This window comes from Schistocerca americana, chromosome 1 (genome assembly GCF_021461395.2).
Source record: "Schistocerca americana isolate TAMUIC-IGC-003095 chromosome 1, iqSchAmer2.1, whole genome shotgun sequence".
Classification (NCBI taxonomy): domain Eukaryota; kingdom Metazoa; phylum Arthropoda; class Insecta; order Orthoptera; family Acrididae; genus Schistocerca; species Schistocerca americana.
In genome coordinates, this window is record NC_060119.1 from 1008270192 (window position 1) to 1008287224 (window position 17033).

The following is a 17033-nucleotide window of genomic DNA, read 5'->3' on the forward strand; positions in this document are numbered from 1 at the left end:
ATGTTGGAACATCTTAAGTTCAGATGGTCTAGGACCTCATCCAGTCTTTTCCAATCGTTCTACCAGAAACCGAATATGTCATCTTCATATCTGAAGAAACACGTCAGCTAGTAGGCAGCAGTTGTAAGGACCTCATCCTTGAATTTCTCCTTAAGATAAGGAGCAACATCAACCACCTGAAACCTTAGGCATCACACAACCTTGGAGCAGATATAATATGGAACACTACATGGCAGCTACCGCCACAAGAGATAATTGCAGGGTGCACAGACATAATGTGCAAATCCAATAGGAGCCTAATGCCTCTTGAGGTGCACCTGGCAGGCATGTACCGAATTCAGAATGCCAGGAGGATGACATGGCTGCGAGAGTAAGTCACAGCTGCTGCAAACAGCATAAGGAATGTCTACAATTTCATGATAGTGCTAGGAATGCGCCTGGTGGGTGTGGATGAAATGCAGAACAACATGTGCAGATGGGATAGGAAATACCTAGAGATGAATACCACCACAAGAAACACGCACAGCGAGTGCAGATGGTGTAGTGAACACCTGGCACTGTCCAAGCATAAATATGGGCCTGGTCAATAAAGTGACGAGCATCAGGAAAAATCTGATGAAGAATCATTGGGAAAGTCTAAGAAATTATAATACACTGTGTGATCAAAAGTATCCGGGCACCCCAAAAACAAACGTTTTTCGTATTAGATGCACTATGCTTCCATCTAATGCCAGATAATCCATATCAGCGACCTCAGTAGTCATTAGACATCGTGAGAGAGCAGAATGGGGCACTCTGCGGAACTCACAGACTTTGAAAGTGGTCAGGTGATTGGGTAGTACTTGTGTCATACATCTGTATGGGAGATTTCCACTCTCCCAAACATCCCTAGGTATACTGGTTCAGATGAGATAGTTAAGTGGAAACATGAAGGGACACGTACAGCACAAAAGCGTACAGGCCAACCTCGTCTGTTGACTGACAGAGACTGCCGACAGTTGAAGAGGGTCATAATGTGTAATAGGCAGACATCTATCCAGTCCATCAACAGGAATTCAGACTGCATCATGATCCACTACAAGTACTATGACAGTTAGGCGGGAAGTGAGAAAACTTGTATTTTATGGTCGAGCGGCTGCTCATAAGCCACACATCATGCCGGTAAATGCCAGATGATGCCTCATTTGGTGTAAGGAGCATAAACATTGGATGATTGAACAGTGGTAAAATGTTGTGTGGAGTGATGAATCACAGTACACAATGTGACCATCCAATGGTAGGGTGTAGGTATGGCGAATGCCCAGTGAACGTCATCTGCCAGTGCGTGTAGTTCCAACACTAAGATTCGAAGGTGGTGGTGTTATGGTGTGGCCATGTTTTCCGTGGAGGGGGCTTGCACCCCTTGTTGTTTTGCATGGCACTATCATAACACAGGCCTACATTGATGTTTTAGGCACCTACTTGCTTTCTACTGCTGAAGAGCGATTCAGGGATGGTGATTGCATCTTTCAACACGATCGAGCACTTGTTCATAATGCACAGCCTGTGGCAGAGTGGTTTCACGACAGTAACATCCCTGTAATGGACTGGCCTGCACAGAGTCCTGACCTGAATCCTATAGAACACCTTTCGTATCTTTCGGAATGCTGACTTCGTGCCAGACTTCACCGACCTCTCCTCAATGCAGCAGTTCATGAAGAATGGGCTGCCATTCCCCAAGAAACTTTCCAGCACCTGATTTAATGTATGCTTGTGAGAGTGAAAGCTGTCATCAAGGCTAAGGGTGGGCCAACACCATATTGAAATCCAGCATTACCAATGGAGGGCACCACGAACTTGTAAGTCATTTTCAGCCAGGTGTCCGGATACTTTTGATCACATAGTGTATGTGGTGTTCAGCCATATTGATCAGGTTGGTACCTGTATAAGGAGCTAGGCATTTTAATTGTATTGTGATAATAGATATATTCACTAATGAAGTCCGTCATCAATAATCCACTGCAATGTGATTCTTCAGTTTCTCCAGGCATATTTGTTGATTGATTGGAAAGTCCATGGGTGTACTACTGGTTCATACTGTTCAACAGGCACAATGTTTTGCTGATGGTGGTGACATGCCCGATTGCCGAAATATTGTGCCCATTGGTGCGTTTCACCATTTTCCAAATTTCTTTAACTTTTTTGCAAATTTTTTCACTGGTTCATCTTGTGGACCCAGTTTATGTTGGAGCACATCGAAAGATGATGGCATTTTCCTACCATATATAACTTTGTATGGCGAGAGACCTGTTCCAGAATTAACTTTGCATTGTAGACACAGATGACTAGGCTCAAATAGACGTCCCAACTTAAATGCTGTGAATCAACATAGTGACTCAACATCTTAGAAAACGTATGGTGAACTCGTTCGGTTCGCCCGTTTGCTTGAGGATGAAATGGACTGGTAGGTAACTTCTTAATTTGTAATAACTGACATAGTTGTTTCAGCAGTTCAGATGCAAAAATTTTTCCCTGATCTGTAATAATAGTTTCAGGTATACTGTACTTACATAGCCAATTTTTCACCATTGCTTGTGGTACTGTACTAGCCTTCTAATCAGGAATAGCTACCATAACCAGATAATGTGAAAAATGCTCCAAAATTGTTGAAACGTATTTGTTCCCAGCAGGTATTTTGTTAAAAGGTCCCACAATGCCTAATCCTAAAAAAGAAAATGATCTATATGCTTCAGGTAGTCGTTATAACTCAATCTTTTGATGACTTAAATCTGATCGTTGTGTGCATAGAATACAGTTTTTACATATTGTGCTACATCATTGTGATGTGTCTTCCACCAGAATCTTTCAGCTACTCGTTGATCTGTTGTATGTTTACCTCCGTGACCTGATAAAACATGGTCATGGGTGTGATGTAACACTTCTTACTTCAGCACTGCAGGAACGACAATATGTCGTCTGCACTTTGTAGTTGTGCATAGCAAGCATTCTCGTATTTCAAACTGTAGTTGCCTGCAAAACAAGGTGCACTCTCTGTCAGGTAGTTTACCTTTATCCAGTCCGTCTGATGAAAACCTATTATTTGTAAAGCTGCAACCTTTCTGCTTAACGTGTCAGCATTTTTAGTTGAAGTTCCCGATTTATGAATCGCTTCATAATCAAATTTACTTAATTTCAGTGCCCATCTCACCAGTCGGCTTGATGGATCCTTTAACCCTAGTAACCAACTAACTGAGGGAAGCATGGTCCATAATGACTTTGAATTTCCTACCATACAAATAACAACAAAAGTATGAAATTCCATATACGATAGCTAGCATTTCCTTCTCTGTTGTGGAATAATTTGTTTCTGCTTTATTTAACCGCCTGGAGGCATATGCCACTGAATGTTCATTTCCACTTATATTTTGACTTAATACACAACCCAACACGATTTAAGGTGTGTCACATGCCAGTATGAATTCATGTTCAAAATCAGGAAACACTAACACAGGATCTGACACTAAAATTTTCGTAAGTTTCTCAAAAGCCTCATGACACTGTGGTGACCATTGGAAACCAGCTCCTTTCTTAAGCAACCTGGTTAATGGTCATGCAATTCAGCAAAACCCTTTACAAATTTATGATAGTAATTACATAAACCAAGATAAGATTGCAGTTGCTTATTAGTCTTTGGCACTGGAAAGTCACATATGGCTGATATAAATCTCGGATCTGTTTTGACTCTCTCTCTTGTAATAATATGCCCTAGATACATTGCTCTTGGAAAATGACATTTCTCTACACTTAAAGTAAGACATGCTGCTCATAACCTACTAAACAGGAGTGCTAGTTCTGCAAGGTTCGCAGGAGAGCTTCTGTGAAGTTTGGAAGGTAGGAGGCGAGATACTGGCAGAAGTAAAGCTGTGAGTACCGGGCGTGAGTCGTGCTTCGGTAGCTCAGTTGGTAGAGCACTTGCCCGCGAAAGGCAAAGGTCCCGAGCCATGTCTCCGCTATATCCTTTCTTTCAGGAGTGCTAGTTCTGCAAGGTTCGCAGGAGAGCTTCTGTAAAGTTTGGAAGGTAGGAGGCGAGATACTGGCAGAAGTAAAGCTGTGAGTACCGGGCGTGAGTCGTGCTTCGGTAGCTCAGTTGGTAGAGCACTTGCCCGCGAAAGACAAAGGTCCCGAGTTCGAGTCTCGGTTGGGCACACAGTTTTAATCTGCCAGGAAGTTTCATTTCATTTAAACTTTTAATGTGCTTTTCCATTGCTTTTGAATATACTATTACATCATCCAGGTAGACCAAAAAAATTTAGGGCTTTAAACCAAGAAAGACACGATCCAGTAACCTTTGAAAAGCATTAGGAGCATTCTTCCAGCAGGACGTCATTCTCCGATGTTGGTAGTGTCCAGAATTGGTGGTGAATGCAGTTTTATGTCTATTTTCTTGAAACCCTTCTAGCTAGTGGTAACCACTTCGAATGTCTATCGTTAAAAAATACTTACAATTTCCTAGGTTGTCTAATGAATCTGTAATGTTAGGGATTGGATATGCATTCATTGTAGTTTGTGCATTTAAAAATCGATAGTCGCTACAAAATCTGTTTTTTTTTTATGCCATCAACTGACTTTTTGTGACCACGACTATATTGTGTGACCAAGCAATATCACTATGTTCTGTGATAGCTTCACACAGCTGCGGGTCAGTGAACTTGTGACACATGCTAATGAAGACAACTTACAAATACTGTTATGTAGAATTTCTATTTCCTCCATCCCATATCCAAATACTACTAAAATAATGATGAGAAGATATGCCTTCTACAAACTCAGACTATGACATAGCCACCAGAACAAGAAAAATGTTTTTGTGATGCTCACCACTTTGCAGTTACTGCTAAGAAGGCTGAATTCTCGCTACAGTGATCTCCTGAAAGCATTGAGGTGGAGCACCTCTGATGCACAACTTCAGATGAAAATAGCGGAGTTGACACTTCTGACGCTGATTTACAGAGGGGCCAAGAGGATGACGCCTTTGCACGATGTCAGGAATCATCTGGAAGTGCTCGTGGCACTAAGAAAACATGATTATTCAGTGAATTTTTTATTTTGCCAACTTTTACAAGGGTGGTGCACTTTTTGCTGTAGTTTTCTCCTGCCGTGGTCATGGACAGACTCTTGGTGTCAGACGCGCGCCAGTCCTTGCCCCTGTGTCCTAGTGAGACATAGTTTTTCTTGCGTCGATACGGATGCTTAGCCCAACCTAGTACAGCATGGATGGCAGCTACCGGCTGAGGGAGTGTATTCGATCCCACTCCATGCCTCTTCTTCCCTGTACCACCCCATCCATGGAATGATGTAGGCGGCAGGCGTTGAACTCAGTACTGCTGGCTGGGTAGGCCCCACAGCCGGAGGTGCTTAGGCGTACCGTATGGTGGTCTGCCAGGAATCCTGGTCATTGTCTTTCGTCCCACACTCAGAGAGTACAGCACCTGATATTGCACTGCTGCTGGTGGTTCATTAGCTCTCCCATCAGTAGTGGTTGGTGTGACACAGCATGAAGTTCATCAGCGGAGTTCAGCTTTGTGGCAATGCACTGCTGACTGCTACTGCACTGGTTGATCTGAGACAAGGTTTACTAAAACTACATGGTCATGGAACGGGATGTCGTCGACACGGACTCCATTGTTCCCATTGACCTGAACTGTTCTCCTCTACTTGGAGCTGGGGCTGGTATTTAAAGAGCTCTCCATAGTTCAAAAATGGCTCGGAGCACTATGGGACTTAACATCTTAGGTCATCAGTCCCCTAGAACTTACAACTACTTAAACCTAACTAACCTAATGACATCACACACATCCATGCCCGAGGCAGGATTCAAACCTGAGACCGTAGCAGTCCCGCGGTTCCGGACTGCAGCGCCTAGAACCGCACAGCCACCGCAGATGGCTCTCTCCATAGTTCTGTGACGTGCGGTATACTAGTGATGTCTGCATGTGGGCCCATTATTCTGCTACCTTGCTTTAATTCTCCATTAACAGCTATGAGTGTTTTCCCTAGCCATGACTATTGCTCGTTGTTGCACCCCGTGGGCGATCGAGCGTACATGTTATTTTACTTAGTCACTGTCGTTTTCTGTTTTCCTGCTGTGTGTGCTGTCTCTCACGCAGCTACTGCAGAGTTGCAACTGTGCTGCCTGTCTGTCGTGCATCACCGTGCTTCCTGGTCTGCCACTAATCATGGCATAACCAGCCTATCTTACGTTAAGGTGTTCAAAGTCAGTTACAAATTTTATAACTTGGAATCTGTATTACTCTGTGTCATAACAGTATCACAGAGGAGTACTTCAGACATTAGTCTCGGAAAGGCATTTTCCAAGAGAGTTGTATGATTCCCTGTAGAAACTAAGTTTTTATGTAACTCACCGGCAGTGCTCAGAAAGTGATTCTTAAATACTGTACATATATCTGACTTATCAGTAACACAAATATTTTTACCACGAACTAACGTTATTTCGTTGACATTGTGCTGCTGACAAGACACTTCCTTCATGACCAACTATATGGTTTTCACTTTATCCTGAGAATTAGCTATTCTATTTGTGTACCACGTAACTCTTTGCCTTCCTAACAATGTTTTTAAGTGCCTTACAGTACTGTACTCTCGTTTGTGACTACTTCTAACGTTTTGATGTAATTCCCACTTTTCCCTACGTAATATCCTTATCCCACTAGTCAGCCAAACAGGCTGCTTTTTGTTGCTTGTACCCTGTTCGTATCATTCTAGTGAAAAGCGACTTTCAAAGAGCATGAGAAATGTGTTAAGGAAAGCATTATATTTGTCATCTATGTTGTCGGCAGTACAAACATCCTGCCACTCTTGTTCCTTAACGAGGTTTAAAAAATCTGTATTGCCATTGGATTAGCTTCTCTTCATAATTTTTGAGTATATATAACAATTGTTTGAGTACAAAAAATTTTTAGTGTTAAAATTTGTGCATCATGGTCTGAATGGCCATGTGCCCTTTAATTAACAGAATGCCCATGTAGTTATGAAGAATGAATAAAAATATTGTCTATGGCTGTGCTACTGTTCCTCTGCACTGTAGCTGGAAAAAATGCAGTCTGCATCAGATCACATGAATTTAGGAGATCTTCCAAAATCCTTTTTTGTGCACAATTGCATACAAAATTAATATTGAAGTAACCATATATAACTAATTTTTGATACTTTCTATAAAGTGAACCAAGAACCCTCTCTAGCTTGAGAAGAAATGCTCTGAAGTCAGAATCAGGGGATTATAAAGAAGAACAATTAGAAGTTTAATTTCACTAAATTCAACTGTCCCCGCAAAACATTCAAATACCTATTCAGCGCAGGGCAGAGATACGTCTACGGACTCAAATGGAATACTGGTTTTTACTTACATAACCACTCCCCCACTCCGCAAAGAACTCCTTGGAAAACAGTGAGCTAATCTGTATCCTGGTAAAGGAAGCCTATGAATTGTCAAATTATTCAAGTGGTGCCCTGACATACCAATAATGTCAGAGTCAACATCTATGAGCAGTTCACTCATTTTATCTCTAATATTTCTTACATTTTGATGAAATATGCTAATTCCTTCACTACTTGGATATCTGGCCTCCTTTGAAGGAGATTGCTTAGAGGGCCTGCCTTTAAGCAAGGATACCTATCAGCTGACTTCAATATAAAAAAGGTGCAGATCTAACACCAACTACTACAGGAATTTTTCCATGATTGATGCCTCCACTGCCCACTACACTGACACCTGTAAGCTTTGCCAGCCTCCCCTTCCCATACCTATTGAGGTGCAGGCCATGCCAATGAAACCTAATCTATTGATAGACTCAGCTGGCACCACTGAAGCGTGAGCCATGCCTCCGTCATCAGCACCTTCCCCAGCCCATGTTAACATGCCAATAGCAGCATTAAGATGCGTCCAATCATGATGTTGAAACAGTTGTACGAAGTGCACATTAGTACCACCAATTTGAGTAGCTAGCCGTTCATACTGCTCAGAGCCATTTTTTTAGCTAGCTGTTAAGCTAATTTGTAAAAGATAGGAACAGTTGATAGCAGCTGAATCAACCTAAAGGATACATCAACATGGCATACTTCAAGGAAGTACACTTATATTAGGACTTTTCTGTTCCTTGTGTATATTAATGATTTAATTGAATCCCAAAATTGCAAGGTTGTAATATGTATGTGGATGATATATCCTATGCATAATGCTGCCAACAGTAGTGAAATCAATTACAGAATTCTGTCAGCTTACCTTACTGCGAACATGCTATTTGTAAATAAAGAGAAGACAGTGACAAAGCTATTCCTGCTTAACTATAATCTAAATATAATTGTTACTCCTTTTACACCTTCATTGTTATTCTGCTACACAAATAAACAAACATTTTTGGAAATAATTATTCACAAACACCTGCCATGGAAGAGCAAATAGGTCATATTTGTAAGAAAGTCAGTACAAACATGAATTTTTTAAAATGGATTTCAGCCTCCCTGAACCACGATAATTTAAAGCAAATATGTTTCACATTGATAAATCTGCATCTGCAGAACAGTATCGAGATTTTTTTAATTTCTTTTTGTAATGTGGAAAGCCTGCTTTCTGGATTACAGACTTTCTAGAAAACAAAAAATAAATAAGTAAATGAAATAAAATAACATAAAGGGAGGGCAATAAGAGTGGTAGGTAAGGTAAACAAGAGAGAGTGTTGCAGAGAAATTTTCAGAAAATATAAACTACTTACCACGTGAAACTAAATCCAGAACATAATGTGATGAACAGTAATGTGAATAACAGCAACACACTGAGGAGTGAAAAGTGACTAACACCTGATTTTAAGATAGCTAATTTAATATCTTGAAGAATAAACTGAAACACATGTTAATAGAGAAATGCTGTTCTTCAGCAGAAGATTTCAAGCTATAATGCTGCCAATGTATAGAAAAGCATAAAAACTAACATAATAAACTGCAGACCAATATCGTTAACTTCATTACTTAGCCGTTAATGTATAAAGCCATAAGCTTGTTTTTGTAACAGAAAACTGATAATTTTTGATCCCTACTTTTTATATCAGCGCATACCTGTATCTTTTATTGGTAAGAGACAGTTAGTACAGCTTTGTATCTCAGCAGGCTTGTAAACTAAAGCTCTGACTATGTCCACTGATTTTTACGGGGGTTATCCGGAGAGTAAGGTTACAGGGCATGTAACTTTAGCAGGAAATGTCCATAGGGGAAGTTGGTAACGCTGCTGTGTGGCAGGAAGCCAGCAGAACGAACAAGCATTCCAAACAATTAGTAGCTCGTCAATTAGTGTTGTGGAGACTGTTAGAATTGAGCGTTCTCATTATGGCCCCTGCCAAGTTCAGTGTGTGCTGTAAATCGCTACCTAAATGCTAAGGGCATAAATGCTGCTGCCATTCATCACAAAATTGTTTCAGCTTATGGAGAGGACATAATGTCAAGACAGCATGTGACGAAATGCATACGGATTTTCAATTTTGGAAGAACGGAAATTCATGAGGAAAACAGAAGCGGAAGGCTGTCTGTTGTGACTGATGATGTGGTGCAGAAAATTGAAGAACATCTACTCTCTGATCGCTATTCAACAATTGATGATCTGTGTGCAGTTTGTCCAAACATTTCACGAACTGTTGTTCATGAAATTGTAACTGACTGACTAAATTATCGCAAGTTGTGTGCATCTGGGTGCCCAAAATACTTACCAAAGCACAGAAAATGAACACTGACCATTTTGAGGCTGAAGGTCAGGCTTTTCTCAACTCCATAGTGATAGGAGATGAAAATTGGACTTATCACCATACTCCTGAGAGCAAATACAATCAATGCAGTGGCACCATACTCATTCTCCTTCAACCAAATAATTTAAAATTCGGCAAATGGTGAGGAAAATCATGGTTCATTGTTTTGGGACAGAAAATGGGTTCTGCTCTTTGCTTTTTTGGAAAGAAGTGAAATAATAAATGCTGCAAGATATTGTGATACCATGAAGAAACTTCGCAGAGCCATACGAAACAAACGTCGCAGAATGTTGACAACAGGAGTTTATCCCTTTATGACAATGGGTATCCTCACTGCTCATGCAACACAGGAGTTGTTGACTTCATTTGATTGGGATGTTTTAAGCCGCCCCTCTGATACCCCAGACCTCGCACCTAGTAACTATCATCTGTTCACTAAATTGAAGGTACACCTCTATGGAAAATACCTGTCTGACGACGACGGGTGAAAATCAAAGTGAAGAACTGGCAGGAGATGTCTATGACACAGGAATCAAAAAACACATCCCATGGATGACAAAATGTATTGAGGTAAACGGTGATTATGTGGAAAAATAATGCAAGACCTATACTACAATGCACGTACATTTTATTACAATAAATTCATTTTTTGTTCTTCGGAAAATTCTTGTAAACTTACTTTCCAGATTAGTCTCATATAAGGACAGGAAATAGATAAATAAACAAACATACATTCCCCTTTCTTTGTCCAATTAAAGGGAGTTAAAAAACTTCCCTTACACCTCATAAACATAATAGGATTTTGGATCCAATTTCTCCTTAAGATAGGTTGTAAAAATTCACGAAATTTACCAAGTTAGAAAATTATATACAATCACGTAGTACAGCGGAGATCAGAAATAATTTATGAACTTGCCTCTGTGTATTGCAAAATATTGTTTTTACAATGCTCTTTGTCAATTTACTATAACACTACTGTAAATGGAACCTGGGTGAAATAGTTTAATCTAGTAAGTAAAGTGCTAATTAATATCTAGGTGCAATGCTTTATAATTTTGTGAGTGAAAATGAAACATGATTACTGGAGAGAGCGTTACCTGAACTAGCCTATAATTAATACATGTAGTAACAGCCAAAGAAAGAATTATCGTAGGTGTTCTGAAGTAATCCATTTGCTTAACTAAATTGCTCAATTGCAGTTGCTTTTATTTTATTATGGGGTCTATATATTTTCTTTCTATTGCAATGGCAGTTTTTGTTGTTGCTTCACTGTAGTGATGTGAAGTATTACACACTTAATATGCAGAGAGAACTGACAGAAAGAAAGCGAAAAAAAAAAAAACAAAAAAAACAAAGTTTTGTTACTCATTAGAATTTGTGTCCATGTAAAAATATTTTTCATTAATGGTGCTGTGTATTTAGAGGGCATTTTAGAAGACACATTAAATTATTCAAGTGCATCTAGAGTCACTATTCCTTGAAATTTCCTGTATATTTACCTAAGTGGCTAACGTGCAGAAGTAGTATGATTGCTGATGTTTGCCAGCCACTGTGGCTGAGCAGTTCTACGCGCTTCAGTCCCGAACCATGCTATGGTCGCAGGTTCGAATCCTGCCTCGGGCATGGATGTGTGTGATGTCCTTAGGTTAGTTAGGTTTAAGTAGTCTAGGGGACTGATGACCTCAGATGTTAAGTCCCATAGCGCTCAGAGCCGTTTGAACAATTTTGCTGATGTTTAGAAAGAGATATGAAGGCATTACCATCTAACAAGCACAAAGAAAAATGCTTCATGAATGTGTAAATATAATCTTAATTTCAACTGCCCTTTTATTCAGTAGTATCAAAACTTTCTACTGTTTAGAACTAGATGAATTGCATTGAAAAGCAACATTTATAAATTCTTGTTCATAGAATACTTATCTTTATGTAATTTCTGTTGTGTCATTTTACATTTCAGCAGCTAGTACACCATCTGGAGGTTGTGTTCAGCAGAGCTTCAACTTGACTGTTCAGACTCGGGAGAATGAGAATTACTACAATGCTAATGTGAGTTTTATGGGCTGACTACTAATATAATAACAGAAAAAAGCTAAATGTCACATTAAAAAGGGAGAAAACCTGTAAATTAAAAAGTGAAATTAATGCACACCAATGAAAATAATGCACAGTAATTCTTCACTTTGTTAAAAATGCTGATAAATTCTAAAGTATGAGATAGTTCCTTTCTTCCTTTCTCTTGTCTACCTCTTGTGTACTTTGATAAATTTATCAATTTATTGCAATATCATGAAGTTACCGTAATTTAATGACAGTGCTATATATATCTCCTATGTCTATCTTGGCTGTGTGAAAATTTAATTAAACACACAATATGGATCTGAAGAACTCAGTCGACTCCATGTATGTACCATAAAAAAAAGGGAAAAAAAGAAAGCCTACACTTTCAAGTCCAGAGGACTGCGCAATGCTGACTGGCCAAAATGTTTTCCTCAGCTATATAGCATCATTCAGTTGTGTTATGGAAGGACATGGGGTCAGCACGCTGCTCTCCCAGGTGTTGTAGATGTTATTGGCTTTCCAGACTTGGTTGTCATAACCTCTCATTGAGGTAGCTCCTCAGGTGGCACCACAAGACTGATTGGACCCATTCCAGTCATGCCACAAGGAAAAGTCTCTGATGGTACCAGGAAATGAACATGAGCCTCCTCATGGCAGTCAAGTGCATTCACCTCTCAGTTTCGGTGACAGATCTTGTATGCACACTGCAGCATACAAAAGAGGCTGTTTCACATATAATGCAACCACTCTGTTTGGTGTTAGGTGGGTGCTGGTACTGAAGAGGTAAACTCCAATTGCTGCATAGGCTCTGGCCTATTCTTCAGACATTTACATGTGGCATATCAGTTTTAACTGAACTGGATGAGTTACAAGTGGCCTTGTCAAGAAGCCTAAAAAAATGTGCCGTTTAGCTAGTGTGTTGAATGGTCAATTCAGATCATGTTGCCTCACGTCATTCTGCAACTGGCTGTTGTGGTCTATGCATGATGGAGAGGTTGATCCTGAAGTGTGCTTTTTTATTATAAAGCACGGTTGCCCATTTATCAGGGTATGTGAACTCACAGTCAAGTTTGGAAGGGAGGAGTTGAGGTACCGGCGGAATTAAAGCTGTGAGGACGGATCATGAGTCGTGCTTGTGTAGCTCAGTTGGTAGAGCACTTGCCCATGAAAGGCAAATGTCCTGAGTTCGAGTCTTGGTCCGGCACACAGTTTTAATCTGTCAGGAAGTTTCATATTAGTGCACACTCTGCTGCAGAGTGAAAATCTCGTTCTATAAATGCATTTGTTCTTTTGGTAAATTTTCTCATTGAACTTATACGAGGGTGGTTTGAAAAGTTCTCAGAATCACCTTTCGAGGGTTGTTTGAAAAGTTCTCAGAATCACCACAAGAGGCCAGCACAACTAGTTGTTCACGTGATATTTATTGTATTGTTGCCTGTAAACACGTGCCATGTCAGTGCTCTTCGAAGAGAGCTGTGGTGGTGTCTTAGCTCTGTTGTTGTTCCGTCAAAGTGATTTGCAAAGATGGGAAAAATTGAGATTCGAGCAGTGATTAAGTAATTTGTAAACAAAGATATGAAAGCAAAGGACATTCATGCCTATTTCCAGAAAATGCTGGGGGGCACTGCTCCTTCATATTCAACTGTTGCCAAGTGGAAAAATGAATTTAAATTTGGTCGGGAGAGCTTGGATGATGATCCGCGCAGCGGTTGGCCAAAATGTGTCACCACTCCAGAAATCATTGCAAAAGTGCACAAAATGGTCATGGAGGATTGCCGATTGAATGTTTGTAAAATTGCCCACACTTGCCAGATATCATCCGATATCATTGGTATCATCACATTTTAACTGAAGAAATAGAAATGAAAAAATTATCTGCAAGATGGGTGCCGCGACTCTTGACAAGCGCCCGCACACGTGCTGTCGGCATGGCAAAATTACATGAACTAAGGTTGCCACACTCACCTTATTCACCTGATATGGCTCCATCAGATTTCCATTTCTTCCCAAAACTGAAAATTTTTCTTGGCGGATGAAAATTCACTTCAAACGAAAAATTGATAGCCGGAGTTGATAACTATTTTGCAGGTCTGTAGGAAACTCGTTTTCGAGATGGAATCAAGGTTCTGCAACATCGCTGGACCAAGTACATTAATCTACAAGGAGTCTACATTGAAAAATAAAAAAAGTTTCACTGATGTAAGTACTTTTTTTCTATTCCGTTCCGAGAACTTTTTCAAACCACCCTTGTAGCATTAATAGTTCGTTTGATGCTGCAGATGCAGATTCAGGAGTGGCCCATCTGGAATGGCCCACTTAGTGGTTTTTGTCCGAGTTTTTCGCTGAGAGTCCTGTTGGTGGATGGAGTTTTTAATAATTCACTTCGGTTGTTTATTTTTGTAACTTTCACAGTCAACTGAAATTTCCCTTAAACAAAACTCTGTGTGCACAGCTGTACTTTTTTAATTACCTGACCTCACAATAAACTACTACTTTGGACTGAACTGTATTACACAAACATAAACGGAAGGTACATGATTGTTGTTTCGAAAACAGATGGCCAATACATGGTGAATACATTAGTTTCTTGTTGTGTACCAATAGCCCTGCTTCTGCGAAATATACAGGTACTGAAATAACGCCTCTTAGTTTAAAATTTAACAGGTTAATTATATTCCAAGCTTTATATTTTCATCTATAATTATGTAAGTGTAGGATTAAGTTTCAGCAATATTGTAACACTGCATTAAAGGAAGTTTGAGCCCAAAACGTACTCTGCCATTGCTGATAGAGAGCAGAATTGTGCTTCGGTAAGTTTTGTACTTTACTGCTCTCCAACAGATGGAACAGGAATCTCCAAGTCAGAGCAATCTTGCCTTTACCCTTGCCATAAGAGCCATACAGAAACTGACAACCGTAGCCCATTATGCAGAGCTTATGAGAATAGACAGTGTCAATGTGGAGTTGGCCCTAGCATCAGAAAACTAATGTGTGCAACTAAATGTGCCTCTTCTAATCAGAGAACACATTCTCAAAAACAGTGTTTTATGCGCAGTTCATAAGAAAGTTGAAGAGTCTCATTTCTCCAGAATTTGACACACTAGACAGACATTCTGGTTTACTACAAAATTCAGTAACCATATAAATTAATGTTGTTTGAATTAAACCAATGTGATACAGTGCAGGGTGTTGCAATACTGAAAATATCCTGCAAGGTGTAAAATTATGGTATGTTGTTTGCCAATGGCCTAATTTGGGCACACCCAAGTTAAAACAGTAATTTACAAGTCTGCATACTAAGGGGACCTTCTAGACTGATCCTTTAAAATTTTTTTGTGGTTATAGGATTGAAGATCATTAACCAGACATCAGTTTCCTAAAACAGTATGATGCAATTGAAAAAATAAATATTGGCTTTGAAGATTAGAAGATATTCAAGTTTGTTAAGTATAGAACATTTGTCAACTATCACTATCATCATCAGTAACCCAGCATGTAGCATGAAAGTCTGGCAATTTCAGGGCTATATATTGAATCATAATTGTTTTCATAAAGATAATTTTTGATTGCTGATCATATGAAAGTAAATTAAAATTTGACACAAACATGCGGCATTTCTTATTGTTAACAGAAAAATATATTATATAAATCAATAATATTGTTCACTCTCCAGAAATAAAACAAATGTATTTTCTTTTCTTTCTGACATTTTGCATTTTTGCACCAAAGTTTAATTTATTTTCATGCAATTAGTGATTAAACATAAAAATATTTAATTTTTAATTAAATTATGATTCAGCATTTCTTAAATAACATTTCTGTTTCTTAACAAATATAGAATTTAAATAATAGTAAAAAAGTTGCTAGTGCTAGTAACAAAATGAACCAGCAACTTTAGCAATCACAGACTTACATTCTTTGCACTGTGCACCAATAACTTTGTTAATGGATTACAAATTTTTCATACTTAACAGCTCTCAGAAATCTTCAAATTTTTAATGGTGAGTTTTTTGATTTGGTTTGAGACTTGGGTCATATTGCCTTAGGAAATGACCTTCAAATTCTATAAGTATGAAGAAAACCAAAGACAGCCAGTCTGTAAGGTCCCATTTAGTATAATAGTTCTGTTGTGTCTTAAATGTTTTTTTTTTTAGTAATTTGAATAGTTCAAACAGTGAATGTTATTAATGCAATGTTTCTATTATTATTATTATTAATGATACTGAAGATTTCAGAGTGTAATTGTTAATGTTATGTCACACAGTCCATGCTGTGTCATTAATTCTTATTCTTTTCTTTTCTAGTTTTCTATGCGTGTGACCAGTGAGAGTGATGAAGGATTGTACAATCTGTACTTTCATAACTGTGCAAACTACAAGGAAGGTACAAAAGTGAGCTTAGATTTCACAGTAAGTTTTACATTTTGAAGTATTATGGAAATTTAAAATACATTATAAAGTTACTAATGTTTTGATTATTGATCCTTGTACCTTAAGTATGGTACAGATTACTGAAGAGTTGAAAACTGTTAGCAATTAAGGTAATTATGAACATAAAGTCTGAAAAAAAATGGGGAAATAAGATGTATGTTGTAAATAAGAAGTAATATGTTCTTCCATCAATGCATAAGTCTTACAAATAAAAGTAAAGTTTACAACTTGGTACAACACGGAGCCATTTTTATAAGTGAGATAGGGTGGGTAAATACCTGTACTACTTACACTAGTTCAATAAACTTACCCTATGAATTCTATATAAACTCAATTATAAAACTTAGAGGGCAGAAAAAATCTTTATATTTTGTGGCAAAATACAGTGTTATCTTTTGCCATATTTTGTATTATATTTCCAGATTCATTGTTATTTTTACCAAATTAGTTACTGTTTTTGCTAAATGTGTTATTCTTGTTTTGGCAAGGTTGACAACTTCATTATCTTTTTTGCTAGATTGATTGTTAACTTTTTACTAGATTTGGTGTAATTGTTTACCAATTTAGTGTTATTTTCTTTATCAAATCTGGTGTCCTTTTTTGCCACATTAATTGTGCTTTTTTGCTAAATTTGGTGTTTTTTGTCAAATTTGGTGTTACTTTTTTTTGCTAAATTCAGTGGTTTTTTTTTGTCCAATTGTTTTTCTTTTGCCAAACTCAGTGGTCTTTCTTTTGTCAAATCCATTATTGTGTTCTT

The 17033-nt window shown here is 38.6% G+C and overlaps 1 protein-coding gene across 2 annotated transcripts in view; it reads left to right on the forward strand.

Annotated features, from left to right (window-relative positions):
• The window catches only part of LOC124548783 (protein GPR107), a 185598-nt gene that overhangs the window by 81601 nt on the left and 86964 nt on the right, over positions 1–17033 (forward strand). The window contains exons 5-6 of one of the 2 annotated variants that reach the window (XM_047125195.1): positions 11749–11834; positions 16151–16255. In XM_047125195.1, coding sequence (XP_046981151.1) covers positions 11749–11834; positions 16151–16255 — 191 coding nt within the window. Of the gene's footprint in view, positions 1–11745; positions 11835–16150; positions 16256–17033 lie in introns of both variants that reach the window. The other variant, XM_047125194.1, reaches the window with a different exon arrangement.